The sequence below is a fragment of the Cricetulus griseus genome (assembly GCF_003668045.3).
Source record: "Cricetulus griseus strain 17A/GY chromosome 1 unlocalized genomic scaffold, alternate assembly CriGri-PICRH-1.0 chr1_1, whole genome shotgun sequence".
NCBI classification, from domain to species: Eukaryota; Metazoa; Chordata; class Mammalia; order Rodentia; family Cricetidae; genus Cricetulus; species Cricetulus griseus.
The window spans coordinates 195,294,620-195,313,535 of NW_023276807.1; the positions used below are offsets into that span (position 1 = coordinate 195,294,620).

General features: G+C 44.1%; 1 protein-coding gene across 1 annotated transcript in view; it reads left to right on the forward strand.

Annotated features, from left to right (window-relative positions):
* The first annotated feature begins 259 nt into the window (after positions 1 to 259).
* Positions 260 to 18,916, forward strand: part of Polr3a (RNA polymerase III subunit A) — a 40,366-nt gene continuing 21,709 nt past the window's right edge. Inside the window, exons 1-14 of the mRNA XM_027389066.2 lie at positions 260 to 451; positions 3,444 to 3,579; positions 3,817 to 3,954; positions 6,002 to 6,173; positions 6,420 to 6,574; positions 7,879 to 8,118; positions 8,234 to 8,396; positions 8,511 to 8,647; positions 11,300 to 11,403; positions 12,305 to 12,446; positions 14,649 to 14,789; positions 17,426 to 17,495; positions 18,437 to 18,564; positions 18,708 to 18,846. Coding sequence (XP_027244867.1) covers positions 408 to 451; positions 3,444 to 3,579; positions 3,817 to 3,954; positions 6,002 to 6,173; positions 6,420 to 6,574; positions 7,879 to 8,118; positions 8,234 to 8,396; positions 8,511 to 8,647; positions 11,300 to 11,403; positions 12,305 to 12,446; positions 14,649 to 14,789; positions 17,426 to 17,495; positions 18,437 to 18,564; positions 18,708 to 18,846 — 1,909 coding nt within the window. The 5' untranslated portion in view covers positions 260 to 407. The remainder of the gene's footprint in view (positions 452 to 3,443; positions 3,580 to 3,816; positions 3,955 to 6,001; positions 6,174 to 6,419; positions 6,575 to 7,878; positions 8,119 to 8,233; positions 8,397 to 8,510; positions 8,648 to 11,299; positions 11,404 to 12,304; positions 12,447 to 14,648; positions 14,790 to 17,425; positions 17,496 to 18,436; positions 18,565 to 18,707; positions 18,847 to 18,916) is intronic.

Genomic DNA, 18,916 nt, shown 5'->3' on the forward strand with positions numbered 1-18,916 from the left:
CAAGGTTTCCCAGTGTAACAGTCCTAGCTGTCCTGGAACTAGCTCTGCAGACCAGACTGACTCGAACTCAAAGAGTTCCGCCAGTCTCTGCCTCCATAGCGCTGGGTTTAAAGGCGTGAGCCACCACCGCCCAGCAGAAGGGATTTTTTTTTTTGATCTGCGCGGCCTAGGTGCATTTTAAACAGGAGCCGCTAGGTGGCGGTGTTGCGGAAGGGCACAAAGCAGCGTGCACGAAGCCTCTCTTAGACTCCCACAGCGGAAGAGGAAGCGGCACGTGTGGTGTTCTACGGTGGCCGAGGCATTGCTGCTGTTCCCTCAACCCTGAATCCCGAAGCACCCCGGCAAGGTGGGGCGACGGTGGTTTCTGTAGTCGGAGACCCGAGAAGGGCGCCCGGGAAGCCGGCACCATGGTGAAGGAGCAGTTCCGCGAGACGGATGTAGCTAAGAAAATGTAAGATGCATCCGAGGGAAGGAGGCTGGGGTCCCGGGTCCCAGAGGGTTCCAGGTGAGGGACAGTTGTTAAGAGAGCGAAGAAAGAAGTTCCAGGATGGGATTTCAGATCCTAGGGGGTTTCTGAACTACGGCGGAGAAAGTGGGATAGACCGAGCAGTGTCGGAACGGGCGTCCTGGGCCAAGATATCACCCCCCGAAGCCCTGTGCTGACTCCCCTCAGCGAACTCCCCCCCCACCCCCCGGCACGAGGAGACAGTATATGCGGACCCAGGGCTGCCAGCTAGAAAGTGGCTTCACGGGCAACAGCTAGGTGGCAGGCTTAGAATCCACGCTGCTAAGCTGCCCCCCCCCCCCCCGCTTCAAAACTTAATTATTAAGCTGTAGAGTCTCCTTATGAGTTTTCGGGTTTTTGTTTTAAAGGTGGATCCTTTTTTTTTTATTCCTCAGCGAACATGAGAGAGTATTGAGGCCAGTGTTGTGCACTAAAGATTCCGCATGAGTGCAGGGTTTGCTTCTTGGTCTAGTGGAGAGTAGACAAATCAGCCATGGTTGTGGCAGATGCAACGACAAGCAGAGGGGATAACAAGAGTACATGTAATGGATAAGTCCTGGCTCACCACAGACCAGGCCTTTTTCAAAACACAGCGTAGGCCGATAGAAGTGAAGCAGGGGACTTACACTATGTGAGTCTTGCAAGGGTGTCAGACTTTTGAAGTGTTTGACCAGGACAGAGTTTGAGTAAGATTCTTCATGGGGAGGGGGACATGGCAGGGATCCAGACTGGGATTGATGATGGCCTGAACTGGGGATGGGGGTGCTGAGGATGGATGTAGGGGCATGGGAGAGAAGTGGATTCAAAGAGGCTTAGGGTATAAAATGGAATGGAGAAGTAGAGATGTGGGTAATAGAGAAATGAGATTGACATAATTGTGTGTGTGTGGTTGCCATTCACTAGAACAGATAGATGTCTTTCCTGGGCGACCTCCCAGCTGTCCTCAGGATCCACCCACCCATCCCTTCATACCCACCCCATACACATAAAATGCTTTCTCTCACAGCAGCCCAAGGATACTGTTAGAATGCAGATTGAGTTCAACTGTGATGGCACCAGCACTCAGGCCAAGGCAGGAGGATCTTTAGTTTGAGGCTAGCTGGAGCCACACAGCAAGACCCTTCATTTCAAAACAATATTAGATCTATGTCACTTGGATCTTCCAGTAGCTCCCTATTACATTGACACTAATTCCCTCCTGATTCCCAAGCCTTGGCCCCCTGCAAGCCTTACTAGACTCATCTTGTACCCTTAGCTGGCTGGCTGTGCCCCATTGTACTGCTTACTTGTGGTTGCTTGACGATGCCCAGTGTGTGTGGGCCCAGGGATCTGTCTTCTGCTTCAAATGTTCATTCTTCTAATTTCCTCCTATGTGGGCTCCTTTCCTACTGGAATTCAGCTGGAAGGTCAGCTTTGCAGGGAGGCTTTCCACCAAGACCCTATTGTCCCCTCAGACTATACCATTCCTTGTCATTTTGATTCTCTACATCTTTTATGAGCTATCATCATTCCATGGGACATTGGTTCCAACTCCCCAGTACTCATACACAGATACTAAACTGTGAGGATGTTAAGTCCTTTTATGCAAAGTGGCACGGTATCCCTAGATAATCTATTTGGCTTTGTAAATTGTTGTTTTACTGTGGGTTTTGTGGTGGTGGTGTTGTTGATTATTTTTTTAGAAAATGACAAAAGGGAGAAAGCCTGTTCATGTTCATTATAGACATAATATTTCTGATACACTGAGTTGAAAATGCCCTTGTCCAGTTGACTAAAGTAGCTACCCTAAAGAGATTTGGCAGACATCCATATATACAAAGGAACTGTTCAGGAGGATCATGCAATGAAAAGAAAACGAGGGCTAGGCGGTGGTCACTCACACCTTTAATCTCAGCATTTGGGAGGCAGAGGTAGACGGATCTCTGTGAGTTCCAGACCAGCCTGGTCTACAAGAGCTAGTTCCAGGTCAGCCTCCAAAGCCATAGAGAATCCCTGTCTTTTTTTTTTTGGTTTTTCGAGACAGGGTTTCTCTGTGTAGCTTTGGAGACTATCCTGGCACTCACTCTTGTAGACCAGGCTGGCCTGGAACTCACAGAGATCCGCCTGCCTCTGCCTCCCGAGTGCTGGGATTAAAGGCGTGCACCACCAACGCCCGGCTTTTTTTTTTTTTTTTTTAAGATTTATTTTTATTTATTATGTATACAGTGTTCTGCCTACATATCAGAAGAGGGCACCAGATCTCATTGTAGATGGTTGTAAGCCACCATGTGGTTGCTGGGAATTGAACTCAGGACCTTCACTAGAGCAAGCAGAGCTCTTAACCTCTGAGCCATCTCTCCAGCCCGAGAAACTCTGTTTTGAAAAAATAAAAACAAAAAACAAACAAAAAAAGAAAACAAAAAAAAAAAAGGAAAAGAAAAGAAAATTAAGAGGTTTGTGACCCAGGAAAAGGTGGGGCTCCAACATTTAAGTGATAGCCATGGGAGAAGAAACTTCAAAAGACACTAAAGGAATAATTAAATAAGCAAAACAATACATAAATAAATGACACTAAAGAAGAAATATACAGCAAGAAGAGGAATACTCAGGGTGTAGAGTACCCTGAGAACAGAGAAAGGAATTCCAGATTGGGATGGGAGCAGGGTGAACCACCAGTGCCTGCAGAAAGGTAAGATGAGAAAGTTACTATATTCATCATTAGGCCAGTCACCAAGTGACCTTAGAGGGCAAAAATATTTCATGAGGGAAATAGGAACTATTTCCCATAGAATAAAGGGTTGTTTTGAAGGAAGACCTTGAGAAGTTAAAATAAATTTAGCTTTGGTGGAACTAGCCTGTCCAGCGAGTCAGAAAGGCAGGTTAATTTTGGTGGGTTCTTTGTGTGTGCCTGGACCCATCGACTTTGATGTACTTTTTCCCTTGTTTGTTTCCATTACAGAAGCCATATCTGTTTTGGAATGAAGTCCCCTGAGGAGATGCGCCAGCAGGCACATATCCAAGTTGTCAGTAAGAACCTGTACAGCCAAGACAACAACCATGCTCCCTTGTTGTATGGAGTGCTTGACCACAGGATGGTAAGGCCCTGCTCTGCCCTACCTATATCTGACAGTTGACCCACTAAATCAGTTGACTTGCCTTATAGGAAGGAGCCAGGTTTCTCTCCCTCCCTGAACCCTTTCATGTCTGGCTCTGAATTAGCCTTTGTGTAAATGGTATGGATACACTGTAGCTTCCCAGATGTTTGTGGGGTATAAGGGTTGGGCCCCTTTCTTGTGCTTTCCACTAATGGTTGGGTATACTTTCTTTCAAAGGGTACAAGTGAAAAGGACCGCCCTTGTGAAACCTGTGGGAAAAACTTGGCAGACTGTCTAGGCCACTATGGGTACATTGATCTAGAGCTGCCATGCTTTCACGTGGGTTACTTCAGAGCTGTCATTGGCATCTTACAGGTAAGCAGGGGAGAAATTCAACAGTGCTTAGTCAGGGGCATTGGAGTAAACCTAGGAACTGTGAGCGAGAAGGGATGCATCCAAGGGAATTTTTTTTGTTTGTTTTTCTGAGACAGGGTTTCTCTGTGAAGCTGGGGGAAGTTTTTATACTAAATACATGGTATCATTGTCTTAGGGTTTCTGTTACATGAAGGGACACATGATAATGGCAACTCTTATAAAGAAAACATTTAATTGTGGTGGCTCCCTTACAGTTTCAGAGGTTCAGTCCACTATGGTCATGGTAGGGAGCATGGTGGCATGCAGGCAGACATGGTGCTAGCTACATCTTGGCTTGCAGACAACAGGGAGTTGACTGAGACACTGGGTGGTATCCTGAGCATGGGAACCCTCAAAGCCTGCCAAAGCCACATCTTCTAATAGTGCCATGCCCTATGAAATTATTGGGGCCAATTATATTCAAGCTACCACAATCATAATCTTGCATTATGCTAAATTCCTTACAGATTCTGTAATGTCTATTTCCTTTGAGAAAGTAATAGCTGGTAGAGGAGATGGCTTAGTGGGTTGAGGCACTTGATGCCAAGTCTGACCATCTGAGTCCAATGGCCAGGTCCCATGTTGTCTAGGAGAGAACTGACTCCTTTTGCCCTCTCACATGTAAACTATAGCATGCACACAGGCACACACACTCTCACACTGGAGTAAATAAATGTAGCCAGATGGTGGTGGGCCAGCCTATAATTCCAGCACCCAGGAGACAGACGCAGGTGGATCTTTGTGACTTCAAGGCCAGCCTGGTTTACAGAGCGAGTTCCAGGACAGGCTCCAAAGCTACATAGAGAAACCCTGTCTTGAAAAACGGAAAATATAAATAAATAAATAAATAAATAAATAAATAAATAAAATAAAGTAAATGTTAAAGAGAAAAAAAAGTGGTAGTTTATTCATTGCAAACAATGTTAAGCCAGGTTTAACATGTATTATAATCTTAGCACTTAAGCAGAAAAGCAAGGCTAGCTGGGGCTGTATAATGAGACCTTGTCTTAAGGGCTCCAAAATTTTGACAGATTCCAACTGTCAAAAACTCTGTAGGAGTAGTGATGTGGACCTATAATCACAAGCCTAGAGAGGCAGAGGCAGGAAGATTGAAAATCTGAAGCTAGCCTGAGACCAGAGGTGAGTTCATGGTCAGCCTGAACTAACAAGATCCTGTCTCAAAAACCAAGGGCTGTAGATACAGTTTATTGATAAGCACTTACCTAGCATGCATGAGGCCCTAGGTTCAGTTCCCCAGCATTGCCCAAAAATAATAGTTCAAATAATACAGAAAACACAAAGAAAAAGACAAGAACAAATCTGGCCTTCAGTACTGCTAACGTTCTGAGAACACAGGCTGCCTCTATGTGCAGGTCTTGGCTCGTGATAATTCACTGTGTACTTTTAACAGTTTTATTACATTTATTTATTTTGTATGTATATATGTATGTGGGCACTCAGTAGGGGTCAGAGGATAACTCACAGGAGTCGGTTTTCTCTTAACTTGTGGTTCCCAGGGATTGGACTTAGATCATCCAGCTTAGCAGCAAAGCACCTTTCCCAGTGATCCATTTCGGTAGCTCCAGAGTGGCTTTTTGTTTGTTTGATTTTTTTTTTCAAGACAGGATTTCTCTGTGTAGCCCTGGCTGTCCTGGAAATAACTCTGTAGACCAGGCTGGCCTCAAACTTACAGAGATCTACCTGCCTCTGCCTTCTGAGTGCTAGGATCCAAGGCATACACCACCATCTCCCGACCAGAGGTGGCTTTTTTTTTTTTTTTGGTTTTTCTAGACAGGGTTTCTCTGTGTAGCTTTGGAGCCTATCCTGGCACTGGCTCTGGAGACCAGGCTGGCCTCGAACTCACAGAGATCCACCTGCTGTGCCTCCCGAGTGCTGGGAGTGCTGGATTAAAGGCATGCGCCACTAACGCTGGCAGAGGTGGCATTTTTAAAGGGGAAGAATTTTTTTTTCTCTTACTCTTGTCTCCATTCTGCTTAACCTTTAAAAGATGATCTGCAAAACCTGCTGCCACATTATGCTGTCCCAAGAGGAGAAGCAGCAGTTTCTAGATTTCCTGAAGAGGCCTGGCCTGACCTACCTGCAGAAGCGGGGCCTGAAGAAGAAGATCTCAGATAAGTGCCGGAAGAAAAGCACTTGTCACTACTGTGGTGCCTTTAACGGTAAGGGGATGCCCAGAGGTTCAGCAACGGCCTTTCTCCTCACTCTTTGTTTTATGGATTAGTTATGCATGATATTTTAGAATCAGCCTTTTTCCTGTGAGTTAGGCTTAATGGCCCAGCAGCTGGTGTGTTACTAGAAAATGTTCCTTTCCCTTTTGATTGCTATAGCAGTTTCATTAGACCTTTAACCAGCAGAACTGACAACCTGACTTTTTTAATCCTTGGAAAATGAATTCATTCTTATAGGTACTGTAAAGAAATGTGGTTTGCTGAAGATAATTCATGAAAAATACAAGACCAACAAAAAAGTCGTGGATCCTGTTGTATCAAATTTCCTACAATCCTTTGAGACGGCTATTGAGCATAACAAAGAGGTTGAACCACTGCTGGGAAGGGCTCAGGTGAGCCTTCCCTTTGCCTGCACCTTTCAAACATGCAGGGGCACATATGTGCATACACATACACTTGTACACATTCTTTCCATTCTTTCACAGGGGTCACCTGAGACCATTGGAAAACACAGATTGTATTTACATTACAGTTCATAACAATAGCAAAATTATATAGTTATGAAGCCACAACAAAAATAATTTTATGGTTGGGGGTCACCATAACATGAGGGACTGTATCAAAGGGTCACATCATTAAGAATGTTGAGAGCCATTGCTCTGTAGTTCTGGCTGTTCTGGAGCTTACGATATAGATCAATAGATCAAGCTGGCCTGCCTCTGCTCCCAAAAGCAGGGATTAAAGGTGTGTGATACCATACCCAGTTCCAACCTTAGGATTTTTAGATCTCTGTTTTTTTTTTTTTTTTTTTTTTTTTTTTTTTTTTTTTTGGTTTTTCGAGACCGGGTTTCTCTGTAGCTTTGGAGCCTGTCCTGGCACTCAGTCTTGTAGACCAGGCTGGCCTCAAACTCACAGATAATTGCCTGCCTCTGTCTCCCAAGTGCTGGGATTAAAGGCGTGTGCCACCAACACCCGGCTATAGCTTAACATTTTAAATATATTTGTTAATTCATTAAGAATTTCATATATGCATACAATATATTTTCACCATGTTCACTCCCTACTTTTCCCTGTAAGTCTCCTCAGATCCACTGCCTATCCCTTCCCAACTTTATGTTCTCTCTTTTAAATGGTCCACCAAGTCAAATTTATGCTGCCCATATATCAAGGGTATGGGATCATCCACTGGAACACGGTTAACCTACTAGGAGCCACACCCTTAAAGAGAATTGACTCTCCCTTCCCTTGAAGCCATAAATGAGCAATGGCTTCTTAACCACTATGGAGTGTCATAAGCCCTTCCCCTCATCTACAGCATAACTCTTACACTAATGAACTTAATTCAAAGGTAATATAAACATATTAAGAAAAATGATTATAATAAAAAGAAAGCAAAATCAGTAGTTAGGTTCTTGCAAAAGGATTTTAGTTGAATATCCAGACCCTACATGGGGTGGGGGAGCCAGTTTAGTGGTACATGCTTATTATAATCCCAGCTCTGGGGAAGCAGAGACAGGAAGAACCCAGGGCTTACTGGCCAGCTGGCTCTAGGCAAGTCTCCACCACATAGCAAATTTGAGGCTACATGGATCTGGCCGAACAGTCTTCAAGAAAAACAAACATATGCAAAGATAGCTTTAGCAACCTATAGAAAACTGACCTACTGTCTCCAATCCTTCCTTCCTACTTCCCATAGGAGAACTTGAATCCTTTAGTAGTTCTGAATTTGTTTAAGCGCATTCCGGCGGAAGATGTCCCTTTACTTTTGATGAACCCAGAAGCTGGAAAGCCCTCTGATTTGATTCTCACCCGACTTTTGGTGCCTCCCTTGTGTATCAGACCCTCTGTTGTGAGTGATTTGAAGTCTGGAACCAATGAAGATGATCTGACAATGAAACTGACCGAGATCATTTTCTTAAATGATGTTATTAAAAAGGTCAGTGTTTCCCATTAACATGTGCATTCTGCACTGAGTGCAATTAGAGATATTAGCTCAATAGAGTGCAACAAAGCTCAGAGTAAGTTTGTCTCTGATCTTTCTATACTCATAGCACCGGATCTCGGGTGCCAAGACGCAGATGATCATGGAGGACTGGGACTTCCTGCAGCTTCAGTGTGCCCTTTACATCAACAGTGAGCTCTCTGGCATCCCCCTCAACATGGCACCCAAGAAGTGGACTCGAGGCTTTGTCCAGCGCCTGAAGGGGAAGCAGGGTAGGTTCCTAAGGCCTACCATTGTTACCTGTTGAGGGAGTATATGTCTGTTCAGATACCCTGCATATAGCATGGTGTGTGTCATGGGACCCATGGTGTTTTTGATTTATTTAGGTCGATTCAGAGGTAATCTATCAGGGAAGAGGGTGGATTTTTCTGGCCGAACAGTCATCTCACCTGACCCCAACCTGCGGATTGATGAAGTAGCTGTGCCAGTTCATGTGGCAAAAATTCTAACTTTCCCTGAGAAGGTAAATACCATTCAGCTTCCTGATTCTTTGTTTTCAGCCTAGTGTTTCCATTTTGATATTTCAGGCTACATATAGAGAGGCAAGTTCCCAGAGCTTTGTGAAAATATTTTCATTCTACCTTTATGGTTTCTTTGTTTTTAAAAATGAGTGCTCTGTCAGCATATGCATCTGAATGCCAGAAAGGGGCATCCGAATCCATTATAGACGGTTGTGATCCACCATGTGTTTGCTGGGAATTGAACTCAGGACCTCTGGAAGAGCAGCCAGTGCTCTTAACTTCTGAGTCATCTCTCCATCTCAGTCCACTTTGTTAAACACACACAACCTCTGTAACAGCTGCATTGGTGCAGTCCTAATTGTAGCTGGTGGTTGTTGGGTTTTCAGTTGTTTGTTGCAGAGGTGGAGACCAGCCTGAGACTGCATGTGCCAGGCATGTAAGCACTTGTCCACTGATCTACACCCTGCTCCACAGACCAAGAATGGAATCTCACCGACTCCAAGGAGACAATTCTTGTCTTGTTTTGTTTTTCTTAAAATGATTTTTTTTTTTTTTTTTTCGAGACAGGGTTTCTCTGTGTAGCTTTGGAGCCTATCCTGGCACTCGCTCTGGAGACCAGGCTAGCCTCGAACTCACAGATCCGTCTGCCTCTGCCTCCCGAGTGCTGGGATTAAAGGTGTGAGCCACCACTCCTGGCTCAACTTTTTAAGTTTTTAAGGGGGTGATGGATAAAGTACTTAAGTTACTTTCTTTGTATTCTGTTTTCATTTGTAGTGTATGTGTGTGTACACCTGCATGAGTGTGAGTGCACATGTCCTAGAGTGTGCATGTGGAGGTCAAAGGACAAATTTCAGGAGTGGGCTCTTTCCACAGTGCGTTAGTTCCAGTGATTGAGCATAGGTCCTCAAACCTGCTGGCAAGTGCTCCTTACAAACCAATGAGCATCTCATCAGTTAGAGACAGCTGCAGATGAAAAAAAAAAAAAAGCATTTTTATGTCTGCAAAAGAAGCATTTTTTGTTTTTAATGCATTTTAATTTTCTTTTTTTCCCAGCACTAGAGATGAAACTGGGGCCTCATAGCTGGGAGGCCAACTGACCTCATTCTAAACCCGTTCAGCAGTGTTTTAAAACAAAAGGGAATGCCCATCTATCTCCAAATACCGAAACACACTCAATCCATTATCACAGTGACCTAGCCATTCTGGTTTGCACATTTTGGTGATGGGAACATTTTGAGATGAGTAACAATTTTTTGGGCGGGCGTTATCTTTGGAGTGACTCTTGTATCATGCTTAGTGTTTATGAATGCATCCATTCCACTTTCTATGCCGCAGCTTTTTTTCCCCTGCTGATAACACTTTCAACACCTTTGTTAGTTTAATCCTCACATTCTAAAGTATTTCACTGAAAACATTTTCCTAAACAGTGCTACTAAAAACAGTAAAAATAGGCAGTGCTTCCTGTTTGTACATTTTGTAGTCTAGCCATCCAGAAATTTCTGGTCATAAATTTATCAAAATAATAATCAGTTCTTCTTCCTTGTTAGTTTTCTTGAGATGGGTTGTTAGTTTTTAAACTGTAAAATTACTGAGCCAAAGTTTCTGATCATTTGAAAGCTGTTCCTGCTCGCCCAGAAAGCCAGAAGCAGTCTACATTGAGTTCATACTCTAAGATGGTGGTTATAGTGCCCCACCCCCATCCGAAGCTTTGTATGGAGACCTAGACCACCATAGGGCCTGTAATAAAAGCTTGTTGATTAGCTGCATACCTGGGGTGCATAAGACAGTTTGGATCATCAGTGCTTGTCATAAACCTCTTCCAAATGTCTTTATTTGAATGAAGAATGGTCTTATTCTTTCCCTTTAAACCATTGACCAAGAAGTTACAGAGCACAGCTGGAGCAGGCAACAGCCCATGGTACTGCTGCCATATCTTTTAACCTTAGAGCCTGGTGAATGTTGGCAGATAAAGTTGCCACAGATTGCATCCTAGAACAGTATTGTATAGTACAGTACCCATGGGGAGACTGGAGACTGAGAAAAGACTTAGCCATGCCTCTTTAGATCTAGGTTCCTCTCTGACAGTTTTTTGTTCTTGCAACTTCTTGCAACTCTGGGCCACAGCTGCCCCATGGTAGCTCTCTTTTTCTTAAAACCATATTATACAGTGAACAGCTGAGCACTTTTGAAAGGTTCAGGCATTATTCTGGCCTGCCTCTATTACCTCTATTACCTGCTCGGACAGTACCCGGGTCAGCCCAGGGTTCCATGGGAACCTGCACGCAGGTGCAAAGGACCCCTTTAAAAGACAGACCCTTGTCCATTTATGCTCTCTCTACTCTCTCCTTCTCTGCTCTTCTCTTCTTCCTCTCTCTCCCTCTCTTTCTCTCTCTCTCTCTCTCTCTCTCTCTCTCTCTCTCTCTCTCTGTCTCTCGACTGGCCACGGCGGTCAGCCATTAACCCTGTTTCTCTTCTTTTTTAGTGTCTCTACTCTGCTGGGCCTATAATAAACTGGTTAATATATCTAATAGTCTCATGTCTCATCTTGCGCTCTTTCTCTTCTTTATTTCTAATTTAAGCAAAAATCTAACACTGTTGGCTAGTTTATAGAAAGGAATGACTGTCTTACTGTGTTTTTTATCATGGTCCTGTAGGTGAACAAAGCAAACATCAATTTTTTGAGGAAACTGGTTCGAAATGGCCCTGATGTTCACCCAGGAGCCAATTTCATCCAGCAGAGACACATGCAGATGAAAAGGTAATGCTTTCCCAGTTGTGTGGGATTAACCTGCTGATGGTACTGTTCACCAGAACCATGGAGTGCATTCCAGATGCAGTGATGGGCATTTTTGGGGTGTAGAAAGTAGATGTTTAAATTGAATAGTCCTATGTCTGTCATTGTATCTGTTTGATCACCGCAAATGCATGAAGTATCGTTCTTTTACACATGACATTATTAGACCTAGACACACAATCCCTTGAGATACAAACATGTTTTTTATGTCACTGGGCTCTTGAGGATCTCTCATTGGTGCTCATTTTACCAGGTTTGGCTTGCACAGCTAGGTGAGGTGATCACCAATGGCTTAAGTCATGAGGGTTTTAAGGATCCTGTAAAAAAAGGAATATTACTGTATTTCTATTGATTCTAAAACAAAATACTTTCATATTTTAACATCCATCTCTCCTGAATCTGGAGTCTGAATCCAGGGCTTTGAGGGTGCTAAGGAAACACCTATGTACTGCTGAGCTGTACCTCCAGCTCCCAGCCTCTCGTTAAAAATAGGGTCTCACCAGGCAGTGGTGGCAAAGGCAGAGGCAGGTGGAACTCGGTGAGCTCAAGGCCAGCCTGGTCTACAGACTGAATTCCTGGGCAGCCAGGGTACACAAAAAGAGCCTGTATCAAAAAAAAAAAAAAAAAAAAAATAGAAAGAAAATGGAGCCATGTCTGTAGTTCCAACATTTGGAAGGCTAATGCAGGAGGTTTACAAGTTCCAGGTCAGCCTGGACTACATAAGACCTTGTCTCAAGTAAGTCCACAAGACGGTAGCGTCTTAAATTAGTTTAAGTGTTATAGACATTGGTTTCTGATCTGAGTGGGAGAAATGTGGTGAAAGAACTTGGTTCAGAGACCATATGTGTGTATCGTGCATGCTCAGGTTCCTGAAGTACGGAAACCGGGAAAAGATGGCTCAGGAGCTCAAGTTTGGGGACATCGTAGAGAGACACCTGATAGACGGAGACGTGGTGTTGTTCAACCGGCAGCCCTCATTGCACAAACTGAGCATCATGGCCCATCTGGTGAGTGTGAGGTTGCTACTCTTAGTTCCCGCCCAGTGGGAACTTACAGGGTATATTCAGGGATGAATTCCAAATGGGAACTCTCAAAGTTTTGTAACTTTGAACTTTCTATTTCCTTTTCAGTTTAAATAAACCTGTTTTAACCTTTAAATTTAGTGTGTGTTTACATTTGTGTCATGATGGGCATGTGGAGTTAGAGAACAAGTTGTAGAAATTGATTCTCTTCTTCTCCCAGAGATCAAACTCAGGTTGTTGGGAGTAAACTTTTATTGTGACTTCATTTAATCTTTTATATTTTATAATATATGTGGGTGTGTCTTCATGTATGCCACATGTGTGCAGGAAAAGTGTAGAGAACTGAAGAGGGCATAGGATTACCTGGACTGGAATTCTGGGCAGTTATAAGAGGCCCAAAATGGGTGCAGAAAAGCAAACTTGATTGCTTTGTTGTACCAAGTGCTTCTAACCTTAGTTAGAACCATCTCCAGCCCCCACCCTTCAATTTTTGCTTTTTTTTTTTTTTTTTTTTTTTTCTTCAAGACAGGGTTTCTCTGTGTAAAAGTCCTAGCTGTCCTGGAATTAGCTCTGTAGACCAAGCTGGCTTTGAATTCATAGAGATCCGCTTGCCTCTTCCTCCTGAGTGCTGGGATTAAAGGCATGTACCACCACTACCTGGCCCCTTCAGTGTTTTTAAGATGTAAGGTATAAAATTAATACACATTACAGTGTCACAGATCTAATTGAGAGTTGATGTGCAAATCACTGGAATGGTTTCATTTTGCAAAGCTAAATGTGTGTGTGTTGTGCACACAGTTTTATATAAAATAGGCAAATAATTATTTTGTTTTGCTTTTGCCTGTTAATTTAGCAACCAAAGCCGGGTGGTGGTGGTGCACGCCTTTAGTCACAGCACTCCAGAGGCAGAGGCAGGTGGATCTCTGTGAGTTCAAGGCCAACCTGATCTACACAGTGAGTTCCAGGACAGCCAGAAATGTTACACAGAGAAACCCTGTCTTGAAAAATCCAAAAAGAAAAAAAAGAAAAGAAGAAACTTTTGAAGAGTGTGGGTGCCATTGGCTTAGTGGCAGCATGGCTTTGAAGAACACTGTGAGCTCACCTGCAGATGTGGCTTCGCTGTTGCTACTGCTTTTCATCCCTGTGAGCTTGAAGTGAGTCTAAAGGCTCACCAGATTCAGGCTCAGCTTTTTGGCAGGGCTGATATATAGATGGTGCCATCTATCCTCTTGACTTGTTTGGGATGCTTATGTGATTTGGCCACCCTACTCTTGTTGATGCTAAGAAAAAGATTCAAATACTTGAGGCTACACAGAGGGCCCCAGTTTCTAATTTCTTTCTATTCTCATGCTTTACCCAGACTTCTTTTTTTCTTTAATTTTATTTATTTATTATGTATACAACATTCTGCTTCCATGTATATATGCACACCAGAAGAGGGCACCAGATCTCATAACAGATGGTTGTGAGCCACCATGTGGTTGCTGGGAATTGAACTCAGGACCTCTGGAAGAGCAGTCAGTGCTCTTAACCTCTGAGCCATTTCTCCAGCCCCCACTCCCCCACTTCTTTAAATTTTTTTTTTTTTTTTTTTTTTAATGTGCATTGGTCTTTTGCCATAGGTGTTGGGTTGCCTGAACTGGAGTTACAAACAGGTGTGAGTTGCCATGTGGGTGATGGGATTTGAACCTGGGTCTGGAAGTCAGTGCTCTTAACCGCTGAGCCATCTATCCAGTCCTTTCCTGATTTCTGTAATGAAAGTATTTCCTCTGCTGTTAGGCCAGTGGCTCACCCTGAACAACAGTTCACAAAAAAAAGGCAGCATACATGGCTAGTTCTTTTCCCTTTATCAGTCTGGGGAGTTGAGACTCACTGACTTCCGAGTTCCTTACTTGGTAGTCTTAGGTATCTTGCTTTCTTGCTTCCCCTATTAAAAACTCAGTATGAAACTTTGTTAATACTTGAGGAGTGTGGACTGTACATTTTGTCTCCTGTTGGTATTTGCCTCATAGTATGTTATCTTTGGCTTGCTTGACTAAATCTACAAGTAATTTATGTTTATAATAGAACAAATAGAAGTTTATGTCCTTAAAGTATCTAGTTTTCTAGGCAGTGTTTGTTCTTTCTCCTCATGGCTTGAAACAAGGAAGCTTTTGGGTGCTTATGTTTTGTTTTGATGTTCTACAGGCCAGAGTCAAGCCCCACCGGACCTTCAGATTCAATGAATGTGTCTGCACCCCATACAACGCAGACTTTGATGGGGATGAAATGAACCTTCATCTTCCCCAGACGGAGGAGGCCAAAGCAGAGGCACTCGTTCTCATGGGGGTAGGTAGTGGGATGCTGCCTATGAGAAGGGTGCCACACGAAACAGCAGTGCAAGTACCAATACCAGAGAAGCCAGGCCCTTTCTGTCCTCACACATGCTACAAGGCCTGTGTTGTTCTGTCTTGTTTTCTCCTTGGTTCCCTTTGAGCCTTTGAACAGTCTTGAAAATAATAGCATGTGAGTTAGTAACAAGTGCTTTTAGGGTTGGATGACATTTTCTGATCTGTACCCTGAATTCTTGAGAGAAAAAATATATATGTATGAAAATAAACTAGCTGGGAGGTGGTGGCACATGCTTTTCATCCCAGCACTCTGGAGGCAGAGGCAGGTGGATCTTTGTATTTGAGGCCAGCTTGGTTACAGAGTGAGTTTCAGGCTACACAAAGAAACTGTCTCAAAACAAACAAACAAAAGAAAATAAACTAAGTAGCATGAATGGTGGTGTATTGCATGCCTGTAATCCCAGCACTTAAGAACCTAAGCTACAGCTGGCGGTGGTGGCACATGCCTTTAATCCAAGCACTCGGGAGGCAGAGGCAAGCGGATCTCTATGAGTTCAAGACCTGTCTGGTCTACAAGAGCTAGTTCCAGGACAGTCTCCAAAAGCCACAGAGAAACCCTCTCTCGGGAAAAAAAAAAAAAAAAAAGACCAAAGCTGAGCTACAGAGTGAGACCCAGACTACTGGAGGTAGAGACAAGAACATTATGAGTTCAAAGCCAGCAAGGACTATGTACATGATCCTGTCTCAAAAAGACAAAAATATTTGTGCATCGGTTCCAGTATTGTGGGGGATGATGCCCTACTAAGTGAATTGCCCAGTATGTTGTAAATGAAAACTTTTCCGAAGTGTTATTACATGTTGCTTTGGCCTCTTAAAGGGCACTATACTAATTACTTGTTTTGTCTTCCAAACTTAAAATGAGACTGCTGTGGCTTCAGAAGAGTTGGTCTCTACCTGTTATACCATCTACACTGCCCCCTGCATTGTACTGCACATGGCAATGTTGGGTGTCTACTGTGTAGGGCTCTGTATAGCTTTGGACTTGTGGATTTTAATTGGGACCTAGGTGTGTTGTCCATGTTATCCTTGAACTCATGGGCTCAAGTGATCCTCCTGCCTCAGTCTCCCTAGTGGTCAAGAGTACACATATTATACTATATTTGGCTTGAGTATTTTTCCTCTCTGGCCTACGTTCTTCCATTATAAGCTCACCTGTGTATGGTTGTAAGTATTCCCTATTCCTACCTACAAAAACCACTTGTAGGGACAGAGTATGACTGTAGCACTATGGTGGACTCTTTCTCTGACATGCCCAAAGCCCTTAATTCATTCCCATCCCCACTAAAAGTAAATAGGTAGATAAAATCCAGTTACTCTTGACAACTAAACCACAATCTCAGTCTCCACATGTCCCTGTTGAGGTGGGCTTTCTGTGTAGCCCAGGCTAGCTAGAACTCCCTGTGATCCTCCTATATCTGCTCTTAGCACTAGGATAACTGACATGAGACACCATGCTTAGCCATAGCCTCCATTACTGATGTGATACTTTAGCCTTACATTGATTTAGGTTTAGTCCATGTACTAGTTTGGGTGTTTGGGATTGTCTATATTTGTAGGGGTTTTTTTGTTGTTGTTTTGTTTTTAAGCAAAATGCTGTTTTTGTAACTAAAAATAATATTAAAATGTTATTAGGAATAACAGACACCTCTTAGATTCAACCAGTTAAATTTTGCCTGTTAGGAGCCACACCACTGTCATTTTGTTGTTAAGAACTTATTGATTAAAATAACAACCATAAACTACAGGTTTGGGCCCTTGGGGTGGAAGAGTCTGTTGTTCCATCAGAATAAATCTCTCTGAGTTTCACTGGAGAAATTTTGACCTGGCACTGATGTAGCAGTTCTCAGTAAGGCTTCTAGGACCCAGAGTACACAGATTTACAAAATCATGAAACTGCCCTATATCTCTACTGACTTCAGGCCACCCAGTGTCTTCCCTCCGAGAGGGTCTCTAAACCTAGGTGAGTGTGTCCAGATGTTGTGATCCAGATGTAGGGGCATTACTGTGTGATGGCTCACAAAAGGGAACTAAAAGGCCTTTGCCTGACAGGACCTCGGGTCTGGTAAGGAGGTCCAGAAAACCCACAGACTCACAGGAGCACCTCCACATCACCTCGTGGACATTAGAAGATTCCTACTCAGACAAGGAACCCTCTGCTCTCAGTTGCTGTTAGAACTTAACAAGAGAAGTCACTCAGTTCTCCTGTCATTGTGGAGAAACATGAAATTGGTTGATTTCAGAGCTCACACAGCTCTCACAGGAGGGAATGTTTTTAGCTGGGCTTGGCTACACACTTGTTGACACCAGTGCCCAAGAAGCTGAGGCAGGAGGATCACTGACTTCCAAGCCAGCCTAGGCTACATAGTAAGTTCTAGACCAACCTGGGCTACAGAGTGAGCTCCTACTGGGGACCTTTCTTTTTCCTTGATCAGTGAGATAACTACAAGGTTGTAAGAATGCTAGGGTGGAGACCTCTCAGCTCAGCAGTCATGTGATGCCTATAGTCATATGGCACAGACCTTCAGGCTGCACTGTGTATGCCAGAGTGGCTGACTTGTGCTTGTTTCTCTTCAGACCAAAGCAAACCTTGTAACCCCAAGAAATGGGGAGCCACTCATTGCTGCCATTCAGGACTTCCTAACAGGTGAGTGTTAACTTGAAAGGAGACTTCGGCTTCCTAGGCAAAGTGATTCAGACAATGGCCTGGAGCTGTTATCTGTACTTAGGAGTCATTCTACTTTTAGATTGACACAGGGTCCCCCTGAGTGTCTCAGCTGGCCTGGTGCTCAGAATCCTGTCCCACACTCCCAGGTGTCAGTGTTATAGTTGTGCACCACCATGCTTTGCCCTGCCCTGTCTTGTATTTAGGTTTGTCATTTGCCCTTGAGCTTGCTGGAGATATATTTTACCAGTTGTTATTCATTTGATTGTGTGTACTCACTGAACTCCACAGACTTGGTGGTGTTTTTCTGTTGTTTCTTTTGTGGTGGAGGCTGAGTGGGGGCAGTGGTGGTGGGATGGGGCTTCATGTATTCAGAGTGGTGGGATCCAGAGGACCTTCATACAGGCTGAGTTGCCAGCAGTTTGATAGGGCTTCCTGTATCCTGAGCTTGTAGGGGTGTTCAGGAGGACTTTGTCTGGGCTGAGCCTGAGCTTCTGATGTAGCCAAAGCTGATCTTGAAACTGGGGGTTTTCTTGTCTAGACTCTGCCATAGCTCTGACATAAGGTAGTGGATGAAGCAAAGCCACTTGACTTACTTTGGAGAGTTGGGGGCACAGTCAGCACCTCTATTTTTATTCTTCTCTGGGGAACAATCTGACTTCACTTGAAGGTTGAAAATGTATGCGTTCGAGCCGTGCGTTGGTGGCGCACGCCTTTAATCCCAGCACTTGGGAGGCAGAGGCAGGCGGATCTCTGTGAGTTCGAGACCAGCCTGGTCTACAAGAGCTAGTTCCAGGACAGCCTTCAAAGCCACAGAGAAACCCTGTCTCGAGAAAAAAAAAAAAAAAGAAAAAAAAAAGAAAATGTGTGCGTTCCCCCCCCATGTGGTTCCTTTTCTTTTTTGTGCTGGCTCTTTTCCTTAGGTGCCTACCTCCTTACCCTCAAGGACACTTTCTTTGATCGAGCCAAGGCTTGCCAAATCATCGCTTCAATACTGGTTGGCAAGGATGAGAAAATTAAAGTGCGCCTTCCGCCCCCGACTATACTAAAGGTGTGTTGGGGTCTGTGTGGGTAGCTGGTGGAATGGAAGGGACCATGTTGGTGCTGGGCTTACAGGTAGTCACTGCACCCTCTTGCTTTACTGAAGTGGACCTTGCTGAGACCAGCCCTCATCCGCTGCCTCCTTTCCTCCAGCCTGTCACCCTGTGGACTGGAAAGCAGATTTTCAGCATCATCCTCAGACCCAGTGATGACAGTCCAGTGAGGGCCAACCTCCGGACCAAGGGCAAGCAGTACTGTGGCAAGGGGGAAGACCTCTGCGTCAACGACTCCTGTGAGTGGAAGGGATGGGTGGGAAAAATTCCTGTGAGTGTCCCTAGAAGGCAGGGATCATTTGGACAGAG